The sequence below is a fragment of the Chrysemys picta genome, chromosome 5 (assembly GCF_011386835.1).
Source record: "Chrysemys picta bellii isolate R12L10 chromosome 5, ASM1138683v2, whole genome shotgun sequence".
NCBI lineage: Eukaryota > Metazoa > Chordata > Testudines > Emydidae > Chrysemys > Chrysemys picta.
Window position 1 is genome coordinate 20,534,055 of NC_088795.1, and position 22,334 is coordinate 20,556,388.

General features: G+C 39.2%; 1 protein-coding gene across 2 annotated transcripts in view; it reads right to left on the reverse strand.

Moving 5' to 3' along the window:
• Positions 1-22,334, reverse strand: part of BMPR1B (bone morphogenetic protein receptor type 1B) — a 358,401-nt gene that overhangs the window by 81,492 nt on the left and 254,575 nt on the right. For both annotated transcript variants that reach the window (XM_065596087.1, XM_024099901.3), the window contains one exon: positions 8,365-8,558. In XM_065596087.1, coding sequence (XP_065452159.1) covers positions 8,365-8,437 — 73 coding nt within the window. In that variant the 5' untranslated portion in view covers positions 8,438-8,558. The remainder of the gene's footprint in view (positions 1-8,364; positions 8,559-22,334) is intronic.

Below are 22,334 nucleotides of genomic sequence, written 5' to 3' on the forward strand. Positions count from 1 at the left end.
CTGTTGGCAAGAAATACAAATTACTAGAAATCCCTTGCAAATGAAACCCAGCTGAAGTCTGGGTTTAAGCAGAATACCAGATGTCTCCTACACTGTGTGGCTTTGATAGGTTAAATTGAGCATAAGAAAGAGATGAAATATTTATGAAAATTAAATTTGTAGGATGCATGTCAGTAAGCCTGAGAAACACTTTTTCGAATGACGACAGGAAACCACATTTTTCACCCAAACAGGTTAGGTTATAGCACTCGTATTCACGAGTCTCTGAAATGATTATGTTTCATGCAAGCTGCTTAGCTTTTATTCAAACCATGCATTCCAGAAACAACTAATTCTAGTATATCAAGCATTTCTAAACTACATGCATAAATGAAAATTTATGCATTGCCCCCCCCCTTTTTTTTTGCACAAAAGTTTAGCATTTTGGAGACTGGCACACAGTCAAAATCACGTAAGGTATTACTCATGCCGCGATACTGTACATTTGACATCCAGTATCAATGGAATGAAAAAAATGAACTACTGTACATTTAAGGGAACATCATTAGTTAAGCAGCTAATCTGATCAAAATGCATAGACTTGACTTTCAGATGCTCTCTTCTTCAAATGCCATACAATTTTCATTAAGCGACTTTCTAAAAATACCCATGAAACCAAAAGAGAATTTTGGGAATGGGTACAATGACAAAAATACCAACATTAATTTAAATAAAAACTGGGACTAAGTGGCTTAGAGGATTGATAATTGCATATAGACCTTTTTAACTTTACAGCACCTTTTCAAAGATCAGTAATTTACCACCCAATTGCTTAATGGTGGCCTATTTGAGATGACCATGATGGCATCAGTCAATTTCCGAATAGAAAATGTTCACATCAAAGGCCAACAGAACAACTGGCAGTTCTATACGGTCTGAGTCCTGCCTATCTCAGCACACCCTCTTTACCTATGCTAAGTGTTGTCAGTGAAGATGAACAATAGCTCATCTATTAATGGCCCAGATTTGAACTCTTTCAGACATTCTTGCTAGAAGGTCTTCAGCGATGCAATTCACTTCCCCTACTATTGGACTGACAGAGCCCAGAATTTTGGATCTTCATTGCATGCTGGTTATTTCTTCACTCAGATACACCTCTACCCCAATATAACGTGACCCAATATATCACGAATTCGGATATAACGTGGTAAAGCAGCGCTCCGGGGGGGGGGGGAGGGGAAGGGGGAGGGGAGGGCTGTGCACTCCGGCGGATCAAAGCAAGTTCAATTTAACGCCGTTTCTCCTATAATAAGGTACGATTTTTTGGCTCCCGAGGACAGCGTTATATCGGGGTACAGGTGTATGTGCTTGAGTTCTGGCTTAACTGAATTAAATATCCACAAAGATTAACTCCCCAAGCATATCAGCTGACGTTATCTGTGTGGAGTTAATTTTTGTGGATATTTAGCAATCTGCTATTTTGAGAAATTTGCTTGGTATAAATGTCCAAGTGTTTAGGGAATGGACAATGGGTGCAGTTTTATTAATTAAAAAAAAATAAGATATGAAATTAAGCAAAAACCAAGGGGGAATGGGGAATTGAATGGGGGAATGTACACAGAACTCACTTCTAAGTGGTCCTTTATATCTAAGGCACATTAAGCGGGCAGTGTGGGTAAATGTGCACTGACACTGCTAATATTATACCTATTTTGTGGATTAACAGAGAGCCGCAGTTCCCAGGGCTGTCAGTCCAGTACTTTTCACACAAAAATTAACAGGCCCCTGACCTCAGTGAACTAGAAATACATAAAAATCAAACCTTTCCCACTGAAATTGTAACACTGTAAAAACGCCTTCCGTTGATTTTACTGTGTATCTGGCCATTAGGTGAACCTGGCCAATGGAACAACTACACAGTTCTCTCCCCAAAGAGGTCAACTATTTATATCAAGAAACACAGTAGGCAACATACTCTGTATTTTCCCAATCTCTTTCAAAAGAAAGGTACAAATTGTTTAATTCTCTTTTGATGTAATGTTTATGTAGTAAGAACAGGATGCATTTATTCTGCAAAGCCAATAGGGTTTCAGGATTCATCACAGTAAGACTAATATGCATTCATACTGCACATTTTCCATTCTATTTGCATTAACATTTTGTGGTTGAGGCAATAGTGTAATAAATTGCTGATAAATAAATAAATATAAATTAATGGAGATATCCTATCTCCTAGATACTGGAAGGGACCTTGAAAGGTCATTGAGTCCAGCCCCCTGCCTTCACTAGCAGGACCAAGTACTGATTTTGCCCCAGATCCCTAAGTGGCCCCCTCAAGAATTGAACTCACAACCCTGGGTTTAGCAGGCCAATGCTCAAACCACTGAGCTATCCCTCCCCCCTGAATTACATCATCAGGGCTATTCTCATGATATCAAACTAGCTCCACAATCCTACTAATATGTCATAGCAATCAAAATGACGCTTTGTAGTATGCAACATTGAAGAAGCCAGCAAGCAAACTCATTTGGTTTCTTTCCCCAAAGACAGGATGCTCTTGATAAATAGCCTCAAAATAAAAACACAATAAAAAAGGTCTTACAATAGAATATCCAAATACTGTGGTTAGAAATGAGCACCAAATAATAGGCATTACATTCATCAGCTTAATTAATGTATTTCATACTAGCCATATCAAATTATTTAGTCTTAATATCAAAATATGCAAGTTCAAGTAATGTGGATATTTTCATTGTCAACATGAAAAAAAAATCGCACAGGTATGCCTTTGTATCGTCTGCAGTGAACTCCTTTCAGGATAAAACCTATATTTAATATAATGAAGAAAGCAAAAAAGAAAGAGTTGAGATGCAAAAATTTTGCCATTTCCCCCCTAGGTGAAGTGCAGTGGAGATCAGATTTCGAGCATCTGTGATGCTCACCACAAGTTGCTTTTACTGCCGATTAATAGCTGGAGATTAATAGCTGGGAATGCCACATAATAGCTGTAGTATAAAACTCTTAAACACACAACCATGGTTATGTATTTAACAGCTGTGTCAGCCTTAACTGTTGAAACTTCCAGTATATTTTGCCATATGGTAACCAGGATCATTTTACACTTTAAAATTATTACTTTAAATGAATGTCATATAAATATACTGCATATCTACTTCTAAAGCAATATATTCTAGGGACCAATTATCCTCATGTTCCTTGATTCATCCTTCAGCTTTCAGGTTACTGAACAAAGTTGACTTGTGTATCATGACTAAGAGTTTCTGGGTTTTCAGCTGGGGAGTTTTACAATACACTGGCTATGAGCACTTATTACAGTTTGGGAGGAGGAGGCCTGGAACTTTGCCAGACAACAGCTAGGCCAGCAGGTGAACATTAGTTTTTTGGATCAGACTGAAGTATGGTACTCCCTGCTAAACCCCTCGGGCAGTGAACTTCATGACAAGTAATTATACCAAGGAATTTTGTTGCATCAGGTTTATATATTCACCAGATTGCTATTGTAATTAACAACTGGTTCCTTACTCAAAATCTCTGTAGCTTTAACACACATGCAGTACAGAACTTTCAGTCCTAAAGGTGGTCCGCTTCAGACCACAGGGATAAGCCTACCAGCAGGTAGCAATGCAGGGGTAAAGCTTGGACTGCCAGTGCCTACAACATACTTGTCTCCTGGACTTTAAACCTACACTTTCCACAAACACTACATTCATTTTAATTCATTTTTAAAAGCAACCCCCCGCCAATTTCTCCATGGCTTCCAGATAATGATTCAGGACCAGACTGGTGTGTGTCCTGCATGCCCATGAAGAGAAGTAAGGCACTCCCTTTTGCCCCTGTGCTGACTACCATCATCACAGGTATCAGCATGGACGAAAACAGCCTTTGCTGAGCCACAATTCTCCCTACACTCCACCTAAGCGGGCATGGGAGTGGTTAGAGCCTGGGCTCCACTCCCACAGTGTGCTGGGGAGGGGGTGTCGTACGCTGTGCCAGGTACCAGATTGATGCAAGGTACGTCATCCTCTGGACCAGAGAGAAAACCACAAGGCGGCCTGCAACTTCTCAGTCACAATCAGCTTTTTGGTATGTTCCTGGGTCACTTCAACTATGCATTGCCTCCCGTACGTGGGGTTTGTGACAGAGCGACTCTTTAGCCCATAACATATCTTTATAACTCAGCCTGCACTGCAGTTATTTCTTACCACAGCTTTTTTCTTTTTATAATAATGACGGGGCTTTGTTAGAGTTATTGGGTGGCCTGCACTTTTCCTAAAAGACTAAGCAGTTTCAAGGACTTGTCATCATTTTCCCCTTTACAGCACAACCCTTTACTTCCCTTTATACAGCTCAGTCAGCATTTTCTCTTCTTGGTGTCCAATTAGACCAGCTGTGCGCTCGTTTTACATTCTTGAATTTTCAACCACCAAATGCATTTCCTAAGCCTCTTTCTGAAAAGTGAAAAATTCTTGCCAAAGCAGACTCCTGAGGGTTAAACGTTATCTCAAATATTTCTATGAAAGATTTTTCTCAAAATTTCAAATTGTAAGTAGCGCACAGTACAAATTCCAGAAAATAAGTTTGGCAATTTGAGTTGATGAGCCGCTTCGCTCTCCAATTCAAGATGGCCTTTTGTCCCTCTACAGCAAATAAATAAGCAAACAAGCAAGCCCAATGGGACAAAGTCTGCTATTAGATTCATGGCACAACTGCTTCTGAAATTAGCAAAAGTGGGCAAAATTTGGCCCCAAATCAGACTAGCTTCCTAATATTGACACCTATTAGAGTACAGAATAATCATCCAAGGGAAGCAGTGTGGAAGCACCATCTCTTGAGATGTTTTGAATTAGATTGGACCAAACCTCGGGAAATACCTGGCAGGGAAGAACTCTGCACCATCTAGATGCAGAATTGTTTTTTACTTAGGCTATGTGTATGCTGCAAATGGAGGTGTGCTGCAGCTCACACAAGCATACTCTCATGCTAGTGTTAATTTAGCTAGCCCAGCTAAAAATCGCAGTGAAGACATGGCAGCACAGGCTCTGCAAGTCCAATCAGAACCCTGGGTACATACTCATGTTCCCAGCCCATGCCAGGGTCCATGCAGCCAGGTCTTCACTAATATTGTTAGCCCACCAGGTAAATTAAAGCTAGTGATGCCTATGAGAGCTGCAATCACCCTTCCGACTGAAATGTAGAGCTACTTTTAGATTGTTCTGTGGTTGTACAATGCCTAGCACAACAGGTCCCTGATGCAAGACCGGAGCTACTGCAATACAAAATAAAAGTATAATCTTTATTGTACATGCCCTACTTCTATACACTTCTTTAAAGTATATTTCCCCATAAACTACCCTGAGGTTGTATTTTTCACAACTTCAGTTGTCAACTAGCGTGTCATCTTTTCAATTTGTTAAAGATCTGGGGACAGATCCCAACCCAGAGAACAGATCCTTTTCATTGCTGCAGTAGTCTCTGCTTCCATATTTAAAGGCAGAGGACAAATTTTCACTCCTGGGAGCCTGAAGTTAAACTCTTAAATCCATATTTAGACACCTAAAGAGAAATCAGCTGATTTTCAAAGAGGAAAACCAGCTCTCGTTGACTATGTGGAATTTGTGGGTGCTCAGCACAGTTGAGAATAAGATCACTTGTCTAGGTGATTACATTTCTATTAAGGAGCCTAACTTACAGGCACCCAGGTACGAATATTTTGGGCAGAGACAGTACACTATTTAAATAATAAAAAGACGCTGCAATACAGTCTAAACCTTGGTTGCACAAGTGTACAAGCAATAAAGAGAGGAGGAAGGCATTGCAACACACAAGAACAACAGGCCCCAGGCCATCACAATATGCAAGAACATGGCAGCACCTATGCTATATGAAGGAGAGTATGCACCAAGGTCTAACTGAGGCATGGCTTGTTGGACCATTAAATAGGCTTGTGGTTAGAAGTTGAATAGGTGAGTGAATTTGCTGTAATGAGCATGAGCACTGACTGATAAAGATACCTGAGGGCATGCTGCTCTTGCTCAGAGGAAAGGTAACAGCCAAACAGTCCTCCAAAAAACAACCTGGCCTGAGACAGCAAGATGCCCCAAGCTAAGCATGCTGCTGGTTACTAGTCACTACAAACACTGTGTAGGCATCACCAGTCAAGACAGGATTTGACCCTTATTTGGCAAGATGTGGAGACAATGTTCCAAATGTAACACATAGATTCATAAATAGTTGTGTTTGTGATATGGTATGAGGTGGTCTTCTGCCAATAACATCGAATCATAGGACTGCAAAGAACCTTGAGAGGTCTACTAGTCCAGTCCCCTGCACTCATGGCAGGATTAAATATTATCTAGACCATCCACGACAGGTGTTTGTATAACCTGCCTTAAAAATCTCCAATGATGGAGATTCCACAACCTCCCTAGGCAATTTATTTCAGTGTTTAACCACCCTGACAGTTAGGAAGTTTTTCCGAATGTCCAAGCTAAACCACCCTTGCTGAAATTTAAGTCCATTGTAATTATGCTGTCAATAAGATAAATAATTCTAGATTTTTATTTTCTTTTTGATTCATTTTTATCCATTTGAAATGCCCTAATAAGACAAGCAAACTGGGACTCTTATGGCTGAAAAATGGTGTGCCTATCTTTCACCGATCCACTGCAAGTTTCCTCTGTCAATCAGTCCATGCCCCTACAGATGCCTGTATCTCAGAATATGTGTCTTCCTTGAGGGTCCACCAAACCATTAAGATTCTGTGTGTCTTTTATAAAAAGGCCAAGGATCTGGCCCTGAAATATGGTCCATGTATCCAAAACCTATTAGAGGTTGCTTCAGCAAAGTTAAATGCTTTTTTTTTTAAACAAAACTCCTATACTTTTTGGGTAACCCAAGAACCCTTTCTTTTCCCAAGACTTCATCAGAGATAAAGAATAAGGGCACAGAGCAGACTCATGAAGTTAATTTTCTCCTACTGACTACTACCTTCTTACCACACATTAAATCTTTGAGAGCAAATTGACTATACAAAGGTACTACTGCTGTTTCTTCTGGCCATTAGATTTAACTGTATCATGTCCTATTAGGGAGCCAGAGTAAGATTCCCTAAAGCACCGGAAAAAAAAAAAAAACCCACCAAACAAAAATCCCCCAAAACAAACCACATGTCCAGTACTGAAGGATTGTAGGTGAGTCACAGAAAGTTTAAATGTTTAATAAACAGAAATGACTAATATATGGGGAGAGAGAAAAACCTTCCTTGTTGTGAATATTTATTTTTCTTTTTAGATGCGATAGTCCGCTTGCTAACTGCCGCACGGTGAAAACAACCAACCAAAGGAAAAGGACCTTTTGCCATCTTTTCTGAAAGTATACTACTTCAAAAAAAGTCTTTGAAAGATGGCATAACATTTATAAGGAACGACAGTATGTGTATAAAACAAATTACTTTAAGCACATTTATCTGCTATTAAAAATATTTTCTCAATTATTGCACTTGCTTTCATACGGTGGTATTGTAAACACGTGAATTTCATGTAGCTTCCTTATCACACTCTCGACAATGTATAATGCTATTGTGTCTCTGCTGTCAGTCATTCACAATTCTTCCTTATTACAACCTCTGCTTATTGCGCTTTCTGACTAGTAAATACTGCACTATTATAATTAGCCATATTCTTCATTTTTGCCTTTTAAAAGTGAAGTATGAAATCTATCAGTCCATATTATTGAACAAGCAAAATATGTTTCCTAATCCTTGCTATTGATAAATCCTTAAAATGAGTGAAGTTAAGGAACAGCCTCTTAACATTATGAAATGTTCAAAGATAAAACTATATAACTCGATAATTAGTAATCTTTACCTGTTTCAATTTAATGCATTTGTTACAAAAAAAATCTTTCTTTCCACCTGAGCAAAAAATTTCTCATATATTGCATCAAAACTCTAACAGAAAACATCACTTGGAGCGGATATGTACTGCATCCCTAAACATGTTGGTTGATTCTACAAACTGTGTCTACTGAGAGCATCAATTGCATATTCAGGTCTAAATCAGATTAGAAAGTAATTTAGACAATTGCAGTCTCAATAAAAAACTTCTATTGTACCTCTCTGTAACTACTGTATCTCTCTGTAACTACCCTTTGAAATTCTGATTCCAATTCAGAAATACTACTTACATATGCCATACAGGCAGTTAAAATACTGTACTTTCACAGACTGCACCGTGGTTTGGAAATTCTTAAGCTGCGATTCCCCATGCTAAACTTTTCCTTTCATAATAAAATTGAACAGTTAGCTGTTATCTTGCAGCTCACCACCCTGTCATAATTACATTGTAGAACACTTTTTCTTCTTACCCTTGGTGTGCATGGAAAGTAGCACGATCAAGGAAATGTGAAGCTGCCAGTTTGATTCTTCCAGCCAACCCATTGCTGCAGGAGAGTAGTGATTCTGATTTGCCTGTGTTCTTCTGTTTCTTTTTCTTTTCTTATTTCAATGATAGTCCTGTGCTTCGCCTCTGTCAGATCCTCAGACGAGTCTGCCAGCAAGCCTGAGAGGAGAATGTGAAAGACAAGCCTGTTACAAACTGGTTCTGTCACCACATAGACCTCAATTGATCACCTCGTGGGGAGGACAACAAAAGGGCAGCAAGGATCCCAAGCTGGAGTGGATTCCTGAGACAGGAGCATGGATTGACTGCCCACACAGGGATTTGTGTAAACTTGGAAGCTGCAGCCGGAGTCTTTAACTCCCTCTTTACTTTACACATACAAAAAACAAAGCTCTGAAAATTCATATGACGTGTGTATTGCATTTTTCAACGAGATGTAAGCAAACCCCTCTTGTCAACTACTTACAAATTATTTGTTTTATAAACTGAGCACTGCCTTTGGCTTTTGTTTTTAAAGTCACACCAGCATTTTCCTATGCACTTCCAATATTAAGGGAGAAATAAGGATTGCTCTGAAGCAATAACAGAAGACAGCTAAGAAAGATAAGAAATATAGAATGTCTGTGTCTGCACACTGTGTCATTCAAAATTAAATTTTATTACCCCCCGTATGAACAGTGATTTATTGGAAAATTGCAATAAACAGATTTTTTAAAGGTCAGTGGATTCCTCATGTAACTGGACTCCTTTAAATTTATATAAATCACATGAAACTACTGTAAGTATATTAATGAATTAGAAATGCATACAGATTTCATGAAATCTCTCAACTGTGTGCCATTGGTCACAGTCGCAACACACACTTTTTGTATTCTGCTAGAGGCTACTCTATGTGTCAGAGTTCTAAATTACTGCTTTCTTCATTTTTATACAGATAAATATTTATTTCAGTTTGTTTGTTTATACACAACTGACGTCCTGGGGACAGATCCTTCACTAATATAAACTGATAAATCTCCAACTGACAGATTACACCCGCTAATGATCTGCTGCCTGCTTTGGTAAATGGAAACAGGAAGCAGATGTACAAACAATATTACAGTATCAAATATTAAAAGTTTGCGATCTTCACTTCTAAATAAAATTCAATAAAAACACTAAGTCCTGAAAAGGGAATGTAACAGGACCTCACTAATCCACACACAACAAAATTAATTGATGGTCTCACCATCTCTGAGCAAAGATTTAATAGCTGAGTACTCTAGTGAGGGCTCATATTGGTCATATATATGTACAAATATACTACAGTATTGTACAGTTATTAGTACATATTGATGTATTATCATTAATAATTAAAATACATTATAATTGTCTAAATAAATGAGCAAAGTACATTTTGTGATGCATTAGTCTTGCTTTTTTATAGTCTTTGTTCACTTAAGACCTGATACTGACCCACTGAAATCAATGGGAGATGGTTTCCAATGATCTCAAAGGGCTAGATCCTGTCACCCATACTTGAATAGTACCTTACTCCACAAGTCATCCCATTGAAGCTCTTCAAGTAAGGGACCATCTTTTGGTTATATCTTTGTACATCACCTGGCAAAATGAAACCTAGAGCCATGACTGGCACCCCTAGGTACTACCACTATACAAATAAAGAATCAACAACAACAATGCAATAAATGCCACTCAGTGTTAGTAAGACTAATCTGGCCCACTGCTGGCTGAAAAGACCCTTGCTGGCCAATTAAAAAAATCAAGTAATAGTACTGTCTGCCTCTCAGACTTCAGCGTGAATTAGTGAGATTCTACTGCATTGTATTTACTTTTTCTTTCCTTATATTTTTTTTATTTTAATTCTTTAGTGACTAACTACATTATACCAAATACACTAACAGAACATTCTGGCCATTCCCATCATTTTCCTTCATATATATATATATATATATATATATATATATATATATAGCGAGAGAGAGAGAGATATACCTGCCTTCACTAGCAAGGACCAAGTACTGATTTTTGCCCTAGATCCCTAAGTGGCCCCATCAAGGACTGAACTCACAACCCTGGGTTTAGCAGGCCAAATGCTCAAACCACTGAGCTATCCCTCCCCCAGTACAGAAATAAAGAAACTTGTATGTTCTCAGCCTCATCACCATCTGTTCTGAGATTCGCTGCACATTTTACACCATTTTTCATAGGAAAAACATGATCCTATCTCCTACTTTATTTTTAATATGTGTGTTTTACTTCAAAGGCATCTTTAAAGTTTCTCTCCAGAGCTCACGTATCAAGCACAAGTGAAGCTTGGAATAATGGTTCATCAACTACTGACTTTTAAGTTTGTTTCTTTTACCAAAAAACCCAAACCAACAAACTCACTCATGACTATACCATATCCTTCACCAAAAGTCTACAGAACAGCCCAGTCAAAACGGTGAGTGCCCGAATGAAATGGGAGATCCAAGTTCAAGATTTCAATTGGTACACTACCCCTAAAGGGAGTGACTTGAGCTGTTCTGTATCAACCTCTTGGGCTAGAAGTGTTGAGGAGCTGCAGAGGGGTGTTGGACATGGGTATTTTTGGGGGGAGGGGAGGTTGGTTAATAGCACAGTCACCATGGTATAAGTTTTTGTGAGTGAAGAGGACATCAAGAGGGGAGGGGGGAAATGGAGGATGGGAGCTATGATACTATACCGTCATTAGCAATAACTGCTCCAAATGCAGCCGTGTCAGTCTTAGAAGTATAGCTGTTAATTTGAAAGACAGCTATCAAACGGGGACAACCTAATTTGAATACTTTAGAAATCCAAGGGGGACACATTTTGCCCCCAACTGCACTAACAACAAAAGGAGTTCCACATGCAGACTAAAGGGAGCACGTGTCCCTAAGATCAACGTTTAAGTCATGTTGGCATCCAGGTATAGATATCAACTCCCAGGGCTGCACTAGGAGAGGATTCTTGGACTCCCGACCTGTGGTTGAAGCAATCTGAGATGAAGCAGCCAGGCTGAGCCACAGATGGGGTTGCAGTGGCCAGCTGAGCGCTACTGGAAACCTGTTGGGATGGGCTCGAGGTAGCTGGATTGCCTGACTGAGCAACAAGATCAAAGATGGAGAAATAAGGAAAATACAAAAGTTCAGACAGGTGGAGGGCTATGATGAAAAGCCTGCCTAGGAGACCCCCCAAAATTCTGATGTCTCCAAACACCATTAAGTACTAATCCACTCTTGACAATCCCCTTTCGGTATAATTAACAATCATAGAGGTTGTTAGTTTATCATCAGGGAAGGATGGATTCCTTTTGTGGCTAAAACACAGGGTGGGGAGCCAGTAGATCTCTCTATCTAAATTAGGTATTGCTAGAGTATCCATCATGTGAGTTATATTCCAGACTCTGCTACCGACTTACCCTGTGGCCATAAGGATCTAGGTAAGTGGCTCCGATCTGTGAAATATGAATAATATGGTATAGTACAAAGGGAAGTTATGATAGTTGAGCTGTGGAACACAGATGGGAGGAGGTCTCTGTTGGATTTGTGCTCTTTCAGAATATTGGCTATTAGCAGTAGTTCAGGAGGCTGTTTATTTAATTATATATATTTTAATGAGTATCAAGGATGAAACGGGTATGGTAGTAGATTGCAAATCAAAATGAATACAGTAATAAATTACAATAATTGCAGGATTTATAGACAGACTCCAGGGTTTATGGATCTTCCATTCAGTACCGGAGATTTAACTGGCATTACACACTTACCCATTGTACAACATACAAGCAAGCAAAAGCACTGCAAAATGCTGTGTGGGTGGGGTCATTATATATCCAAGAATGGAAAGAAACTTTTCAAGATATCACAAATGTGGAAAAAATCTCAATTATTTCCACAGCTTGGAGAATGACATCATTGTTTCCATAGTTGTTAATGTCATCAATGGTCTAACTCTAGATTTTATTTCTTTACTGCTAATTATCCTATTATTTATACATTTTCTTATTTTCAAAAAGCCCTTTACCCATAAAGTAAAATTCCTTTCTAAGTGAAACCACCAACCAAATGTGTCACAGTTGCAACATTTCATTGAAAGAGACAGGAAAACAGTTTTTCCCCTTCCCAGCTTAAAAAAACAACCAAGTAACTAAACTAGAGTAATCAAGCAACATCCACATAACTAGACAGACACCAATCCCTACATTAAACTTGGGTTCTTGTTGTTTTGTTTCTTTTAGATAAAGACTGGCAGTGAATTTTTGAAAATAATTTTATTTCATTATTTATATGGAGGTACCCCCTAGAAACTCCAGTCATGGACCAGGATCCCATTGTGCTAAGCTCTGTCCAAACACAGAACATGAAGATGGTCCAAGCTCCAAAATAGCTTACAGTCTAAGTAATGGCCCCCCTAACTGCTCTGTTAAAATTCTACCAGAACAGTGTAAACAGACGTCAACTATTTGCAGTGTATTAGCAGTGAATAGTGGAGCTCAGAGGCCCTGGTGATAGATGTGGTGTAGGTATCTAGCCAGCTAACTACACAGGTGTTAGCAGTGGACAGAATTTTCATCATAATTTGGGGAAAAAAAAGAAAAAAAAGAGGGTGAATAACTCTGAGCAGAATTTGTTTTGCCAGATGTTATGTTTAACTCCTGAGCAATCTTAACATTTTTATTTTATTTTATTTTTTAAAATTCAAATAACAAAAGTTGTGAAGCGTTCAACAATTTCTGGAGGGATTGAGAGAGTTTAAAAAAAAACACAATAGAAGTGAGTTTGACATGTTTCCCCAAATTTCTTTTCTTCCCACTCCATTCCCAACTTGCAGCATTCCACATCATTAGACATCAGCAACTCAAAGAAGAGAAGCTCATTTCAGCCACTCAGTGAAAAGACTATCACTTTGTTACAAATAAACAATCCCCATCCCCCCACTTATTTGAATGAGCGGTATAGTATTCTGAGCACGTATTCCTTTGGCTTTCAGAGCTCTGCCAAGGCTCCCCCTCCTTCCCCCACCCCCGCCCCCCTGTACAGAAAGAGGTAAAAGGGGAGAAGGGAGAAAATCCCATAACTTGTCCAAAGCATGCAGAGGATGATTTGTGTTCTCACTTACAGAGTATGACTGTCACTGATGATCTGCTTTCAGGCCTAGATTACATGTGATAAGGGCTGACCTTATTTGAGTATTCACACATTATGCACTCATGGAGAGCAAGCTGGACACAAAAGTCCCTCACATGTTCTGGGCATCAATCAAGCTCACAGCATGGAAGCTGCCAAACTTTTCTTCCATTTAACTCAGGAGAGGAAAGGCTAGTTCAAGACAGACTTAATAAAGTTTAAAGCTGTGCCACAGTATAGTTGGGGTCCATTGTCTTCTAAAAGTGAGCTTTTCGACAAATTCTCAGCAGTTACCACTGACAACAACTTGTCTTTAACTATTTTTTTTTTGCGGGGGAGGGGAGAGAGAAGACAGGGGACAAACACAGAGCCAGATTCTTAAAAAACATAACCTCTTATTTCCAGCTGTTTACAAACAACTAAATTATTCCTCAATATATGAATATATTTTTCATTGCCTAGGATTTTCATCCCATATTTGTTACCTTTTCCTGAAAACTAGTGCATGCTTCAGGGAAAGAGTGTACCATGATCATAGCCAATTTTAACACTAAAACCTTTTATTGCAGGAAGATTGACACCTAACACAACACATTTTCTGTTTGCACCGGGACTACAAAAATGTTTTATCAACCCTCACTTTGAGTACTCACATTCAGCTTAAAACCAATGATACACAAACAGTAGACAATTGGGTGCACACAGCAGAAGGAAATGTGTGTGTATTTATAGAATGCACACATCAGCAGGGCTCAAAGTGAGTCTAAATAGGCCAGAAAGCCATTCCAGTACTTCTATCATGGCCACAATCATTTCTACAGAATTTAAGCTTTCACTTAAAAAAAAACCAAGCCTCTTGGCCCCTATACACGGTTCATTTCCAGAGTTTACAGGCAACCTGAAATAATAGCTTAATGAGAATATGTGAACTGCTCTGCCCATCACATATTGTTAACTCTGGAGTCTAATTATGATAATGGGTCAATATTGTTTTCTCTTCCTTTGCAAATCATTTTAACAATAACCTACAGCTAATGGGCTTTTCTGGCATGGCTGGAAATAATGTAAATTAGAAATGAAAAAACTTATCCCCTAGAGTTACTGCTGGATTGTTCCATACAGTATATTTTCCCATGCTTTCTCCAGTCTATTTTAGATGTCCTGCATTATGCAGCCTCCACTACTTCCCTTGGGAGACTCCTCCACAGCCTGATAGATCTCATTATGAGGCGTTTTTCTGCTTTTTCCAGGTGAAACTTTTCTTAATTAAATCCCATTACCTCCCAGTTATACAAGGCAAGAATGGTATGAGGAGGGGACCATGGGGGATGGGGAGAGAGCAAGCCACCAAGAGAAGTCAACAGACCACTATGGTATACACCCCAAGAAGTGCACAGAGGGAAGTAGCTATTAGGTACAAGGATATACAGTAGCCTCCAAAGAAGATAGAGAATGAGGAAAAAAGAGGACAGCCTCCAACAAGAGGAGGAGCAGGAAAATAAATGAGGAGCAAATGGATATCAAGATAGAGTTCCACCAGACTACTTCAAGGGGCCAACACAGCCACAACTACACTGCAAACATATATTTTACATAAGATATAGAATAATAAATTCATAAATATAAATGTTATAGCATCTAAGGGCTTTAGTGCTGTACATGGCATGACACAGTTGAGTTACAAGAACTAATCATTCACAGTAAGATAACATCATAGTTTTACACACACACACTCTCTCTCTCTCTCTGTGTTTTGACCCCAAACTTGTAAGAATGGGACACTTTTTGTTCAGAAATCTTCACTTATGAACAATACAGAGAACTTCCTATCACACGCATGAGAACAATTTTGTAAGCAGGTATAATTTACTCAATTGTAGCAAGGCATGAAACAAACGAAGTTTCAATTATAGGTCTGACATGGAGTTGTACATAGTCCTGTGCTCTGTAAACTTGCAGTTAAACCATTTTCAGCATTAATTCAACTGTTGACACCCACTGTCAGCAACAGATACAGGTTTAAAGCAGGAGGTGGTAGGGTAGCAATGCTAATGAAAGATTGAGAATTCAGTCCAAGTGTTCTGCCTTGATTAAAGTATTCTTTTGAAAGCATTAGCTGTATGACATTTGGATCATGAGAATATAAGAAATGTTAGGTCTAGAAAGGGTACGTCTACACTGGACTAAAAGACCCGAGACATGGCTGCAGCTGGCCTGAGTCAATTGACTTAGGCTTGAGGGGCTTGGGCTGCAAGGCTAAAAACTGCTGTGTAGACCTTTGGGCTCAGGGACCCTCCACCTTCAGAGGGTCCCAGATCTCGGGCTCTAGCCCAAGCCTGAATGTCTACACTGCAATTTTAAAGCCCCACAGTCTGAGCCCCGTGAGCCTGAGTCAGCTGACCTGAGCTAGACGCAAGTGTTTAATTGCCCTGAAGCCGAAGGTTTCTGTTTCTTTTCCCCCCTGGTGTGGAACTAACATATCAAAGATCATTTGAAATTTCAGTTTGCAGTTGTTATATTTGTAATAACAATACCACCCCTGTCTACCCAGCATTACAAATTCATTTGTCAGCTTCCAAGGCATGACTGTTTTATAGAATGAAAACAAAATTTTTAGACAAGGCTGAACCACAATCTAAACTTGCAAAAGAAGAATTTATCTTCAACTTCGTGAAGCTAAAGCTCTTCACTAGGCTCATTGTGTTTCAACGAGAAACCAACATCATAAAAAGAGTGCCTGTTTAGAAAAGTTGAAGGAGCTCAGAAATGTGTATTCCCAGCATTGTACTAGTTCCCAAAACCATCAAGCACATGTATAGTCACTGAGGCCTGGAACATGCAATGGGATTTGCCTGCACAGAGCTCAGGGTGGGATTGGGGCCTATGTTTGTAATTGTTCTGACCAGAATTTAGAAAAAAATAATTAAATTTCCATTTGAACTTTGACTCATGAAATTGCTAAACTGACTGAGCTATGCCAATGTGCTTCCACACACATCATACGGAGTCATTATCTAGGGGTAAATGGTTAATGCGGTCACCTTCCCCATTCGTTTCTTGGCTGAGAGTGGTTGAAATAGAATAAAACAGGAGGGGTAGCTCTCATGCTCCAGCCAAGGAGGAGGAAGAGCTATTGCGGAGTGTTGCTTGCTCGAGCCAAGGAGAGGAGGAGAACATCCAACTCTAGTTGTTCTCCCCCACCTACCATGTAGTTTAAACACTGCTTTTGAGACTGCCAATAAGAGTACAAGTTGTGGTGATTTTTGCAATGAGGTTCACTGGAATCTGAGCTGAGACCAAGAAAAGCCAAATTTCAATCATTTCCAACTTGATTTGGTCACCAGTTCAAATCCACCTCGGGTTGGTAGCCAATTTGGTTCCTGTTTCTTGACTGGATGAGCATAGCCAATATGGTCATAAGGACTAGCCAAAGACTTTCTGACTCACATTCTCAGAGGATATTACTGCATTTTGTGTGCTATCTCTGAACTAACTGGAAAAAAATGTGGGCGGCAGAAGCAAGGAGTTTCTCTGCTTCTCCGCAATGCAGCATCCCATGTTAACTTTGGAAAAATCACTTAATCTGCTTTAGATTGCTCCTGAGTTCCCCATCTGTAAAATGGGGATAATGCTTTCCTACCTCATGGGGATGTTTTGGGGGCAAAAATCCATTAATAATTGTGAGGAAGTCAGATACTACAATTATAAGGGCCATATAAGTATTTAGACAGATTGGAATTTAGGAACAGACATACTGGATCAGAACAACTGCTCCGGGCTCCAACAAAAGATATTTCCTTTTATTAATCTTAAATGTGTTGCTTTTTCATTTCAGTCGGCTGTCTCTTGTTCCTGTACAACATGAAATGTTAAACAGGAGAATCCAGTTTACCTTCTCTTTCTATATGTATACAATTTTTGTTTACCTTATCATGACTCCTTTTATTCATTTCATCTCTAAACAGTCACAGTATTTTAAATCCTCCGTCACAGAAAATCTTTCCATATCTCATTTTAGTCTCACATCTCTGATTTCTTTCTATTTCTGGTGTATCTTTTTTGGAATAGAGTGACCAGAAATGAACACAGTGTTCCAAGAGCGGGTGACCATTGATCTATACAGTGGCATTTAGATATCTGCAATATTTAACTCATAGTTTATACAGACTAACATTTTGTTTGTCTTTTGACTGTGCTGCACATAGAACTTTCCACGATGACACCAAAGTATTTTCTTTATTTGTTTACATTTAATTTAAAACTTAGGAACATGCATGAGTATTTAATATTATTCTTCCAACCTGGTATTTGTCAAGGAAGTGTTTCATTTGCCTACTCGCTTAACTTTGCTAAGTCTCTCTGAAGTTCGGCATCTAAAGTTCTAAACTAACTTTAATAACTTTGGTCATCTGCAGATTTTTCCACCTCTCTTTTCACCCCATTTTCCAGACCATTAATAAACATATCAGATACCACCAGTTCCAGAAGTTGCTTCTGACCCCCTTCCTGAATAAATATCCACAATTTGTGAGGGGCAGTATTCCTACAGCATGCATGTCCTCTCCTGAACATACCAAAGAGGAAGGGAGTACCTCTACCAGAACTTAGACTTTTTTGAGGACCTCCCTCCCCACCCCGGTAAGATATATAGTTTAGTCATGCTCAAGATGGTTTTCTGCATACACATATGTGTGGTTGGCATATATTAATGCTGAGGTTTGCACCCTAATCACCTGCATTGTTAGCTGTAGAACATCCATCTGACTGGACATGAGCAAGAAGGACTGAGCTATAATTCTTAGTTGTTCAGAGCCTGCTCATGCTGAGTGAAAGCAGCCCTAAAATGAGAGAACGTGGACACCGCTTGCTTTCATGCAGCAAGGAGATTTGGCAGCTGCTCTCTACACCCCCCTCCCTCTTGCATCTCTCACCACCTGAGTGCCCCAATTTAGCCCTCTGCCCCGGCCAGAAGAGAAGGTAAGAAGCTCTAGGGCACAGAACCCAGTATAGTTCTCTGCCATATTTGGAGGTATAACCAGAATGCACATGTCCCTGGGAACTTTGGCTTGCGAGATCCATCTAAACGTTGACATTTGAAATATTGTGCCAATCTAGTATAAGTTTTGGTGTCCTTGAAACTTTTGGAGAAACGGCATTTGGTGGGTGTGAACAATATGTAGAGACAAACTAACAAAGGTTTTTGAAAATAATTTCACCACTTGCAGCAAGTCCTGTTATTTGGGGGGGGAGGGGGGGAGGAGGGAGAATTTACAATATTTGATATAGCATGTTCCCATATTTAACAAGATCCTTGCATCACAATTTACATTTCAGTGTTCAATTTATTATTCCATGTAATACAGCAAGCTGAGAATATCCAGTCAGTCGTATATGACACCTTTACTCACAACTCACTTATAATTAAATTAAAGTACCAGTATATTTACAATGCCAGGAAAGCTTTATTTTAAAGTACCTGAATAAGAGCTCTGTGAAGCTTGAAAGCTGTTGGTCCAAAAAAAGATATTATCTCACCCATCTTGTGTCTATCACTAAAGTAGTCCTGAAACATAATTTCCTTACATACCTCTGTTGCTTTCTGGTTAACATTTTCCCACTTTAAATAATTTTTCCAACTGTGCACAATAGTTCAATTACTCCATTTGCAACCAAAATTACTCTATGGCCTGAGTTATGCAAAAAATTAGAATAGAGGACCTAAATAAATATTTCTGCTATGCTTTCAGATATTATGAACATATTTAGACAATTTTTCCTCCTCTGTTAAAAATATTTTTGTATTATAATTGGAGGTGGGACAAAATCAAAACTTCAAATCAAACCTTAATCTGATCTGGACCTTAACACTAACTCTTTGACCCACCTCTAATTAATACATTCAACTTTAAAGCAAACAAAACTACATACTATCTGCTGGCCTAGGAGATGTTGAAATAAGAATCTCAATAGTACATGGGCAGAGAAAGTAATATCTCAAATATCAGATAAAAATTATTTGATTTCTACTGCATGACAATATTCACTACACTTGGTGTAGTTTTGGTAGATTAAAATTAATTTTAACAAAAAAATTTGACTGTCTCTTTAAAAAAATAGACAGTTTCTTTATTTCCTCAAATTCCTTCACCTGTCCCCAGTTACACATACAGCTGCTTGGGGGTTTTGAGACTTTTTGTGAAGTAACAGTTCATGATAATCTCATTAAATCCTTTCTAACACTTTCCAGTTCATACAGGATTTCCTCAGCCTGGGCAACTGCAGCATGGATTGGTTGTTTAAACAATCTCGTTGCAAAAAGTGTAAAACAAAACCCGACTTGCAGAACAAACCATGGCAATGACTGACACAGTGCAGAGAAAACAGAGTTTAGTTGAACGTGTGAAACTAAAACAAACACTGAGATGCAGAAACTCTCTTCAGTGGCCCAGCTATAATACAGCATTAAAAACTTAATCCCTGATATCGTCTGTGTGTGAAACAAATCAAGCAATAACCGTAGATTCCTTTATCTGTGAATAGTTTTGTTTTAAAAGAGAAAAAACTTGACTTGTTAATTTATGAAGGATCCATCTCAAAGTAGCAATGGGGGACATTATACAGGAAAAAAACCTTCAACTGTACTCTTTGTTCACAGAAACAGGCCATATATATTAAACTGGGTAAGAGAGAAACATGTTTTGAAGAGAAAGAGATGGTGAAACCAGAGAGGTTAAAATGTTCATGCCTTGCATCAACCTTGAAGACAGTCTCAAAGGAATTCCTGCAGATATTTTCAAGGGGCAAAGTCCATAGACAGGATCCCTGGGCCCTGGAAGGCCTTTTCTGTGACATATTCAAAATGAGACAGGGAGAACAAGAATGGCCAGGATGCTGTCAATTGCACCAAATGGACAATTTGTCCAACAGACAATTTTCAGAATTCATTAGAAAAATATTTTAGAGGTACTACTACTACTGCCGTCGGACACATTGACCATCCCATTGTAGCACAGTCTCATCCATCTAACAGTTTTATGAATGGGGCATGCTTCATTTAGATGTACTTTCATGTTAAACACACATTTCCTTCTCTAACTGCCAAGAAATATTATTTTCTGCTTGTCTGTCTAGACTTATCCAAAAGAACTATGCAAATTGCATAATTTCAAGTTTAAAATATATAAAGGTGAGGGAGGGCTGGATCACTCCGGGACCTGGTCACAGGATACAGAACTTTTGAACGGCTCAAATCCAGCACAGGTCAGTACTGAGCGACAGTTATTTCTCTCTAATAGCATTTTAATGGCTATACAAAATCAGCAGGTGCTCTCAGTCTAGTTTTTAGCGGACACTTTCCACATCAACAGTAACTGGCACCATAGCTGGCCACCTCAGTAAAGAGGACAGGATTGATGGGGCATGTCACAGGACTGGGTCACAGTGATAAAGCCATGTGCAGGAGCTTTTCTGAGGCATCTGTTCCGTTCATAAATACAGGAGGTTAATGTTTACGGATGTTCATTCAGCACCTTTCATCAGCTCTGTATGCAGTTTCTAAAAGTTATGAAGTTTGCCTTCTGGAGGAGTATTCAGATAGAAAACACATCCATGGAAGTTGTACAAAATTGAGACTGCCAATTAACTTCCTCTTCCCTTACCTGATGAGCTGGGCAAGTCATCCTTATAGCCCTACCTGCAAAGAAACACACACCTATGGCTTAATCTGTTTATTCACCATTCAAAAGAATTTTGCTGACTGAGACTTCAGAGACGCTATGTGGCAATGAAGAGCCCTTTCCTTGCCTCCTACATAGTTACGATACCTAATGTAAGACAGACTTGGAACCAAACCTCAGCCATTGAAATTCTGAAAATCTTCCTTCCCACTTCCTCTATCACAGGCCATCAGTATACCACAGTGATCTACGAGGATGAGGCTGGAGAACAGGTTACTAGATTGAGAGTCAAAGCTAAAACCATTATAATATCCTTATGAGGCTGCTGATACGAATGGTCTGTTGGCTAAACATTCTTCTCCAGAGTCAACTCAGACAAAACTAGTTGTACAAATCTCTAAGCATGGTGCAATAAAAAATGTGTCTTCATCCAATGGGACAGGTGCATTCTGCCCTTGAACAGAAGTAAACTGCAGTGAGTCCATGACATGGACCTCCAAACTCACCCCAACCCAAATACCTACCTATGCATCAAAAGCAGCCCCACCCATTTATCTCATAAAATCAGATTGCCTAGAAACATTCTATTCATTGATATGCTGGAGGAGGCCCCCAGGAGCTCCTTGCTAAAATTCCACCACCGAATATACAGGAAGATGGAATTATTTCCCTACCTCCAGTGAATTCAACCCATCTCCAGCTATTGCAGAATCTTCCAAGACAGACAGGGTGTATGCTTGTGCTTCATAAAGCATACTTCTGAAGAGTAATATACATAAATCCTGCTTGGCTTGGATGATTCATCAACAAATCTTTATGGCTAGATCCTCAGCTGATGTAAACCAAAGTAGCTCCATGGACCGTCTATGGGCCTTTCATCTCCATTGAATTGTGATAGTTGTCAGACTGTTACCACCATCCCAATGAGACTAGAAACTCATAATTCTAAAACAGCCAAACCACTTGGACAACAACATTACTTTTATTCTATCCTTTTGTCCCTTTAGTAATAAGGGACCTGATTCTACAAGAATCAAAGTACTGCATGTTCTCAACTCCTACTGACTTTAGTTTAAGGTAATGAGTAACTCATGAGAGTAGATCCAACGTTTCTGTTTTCTACTTTA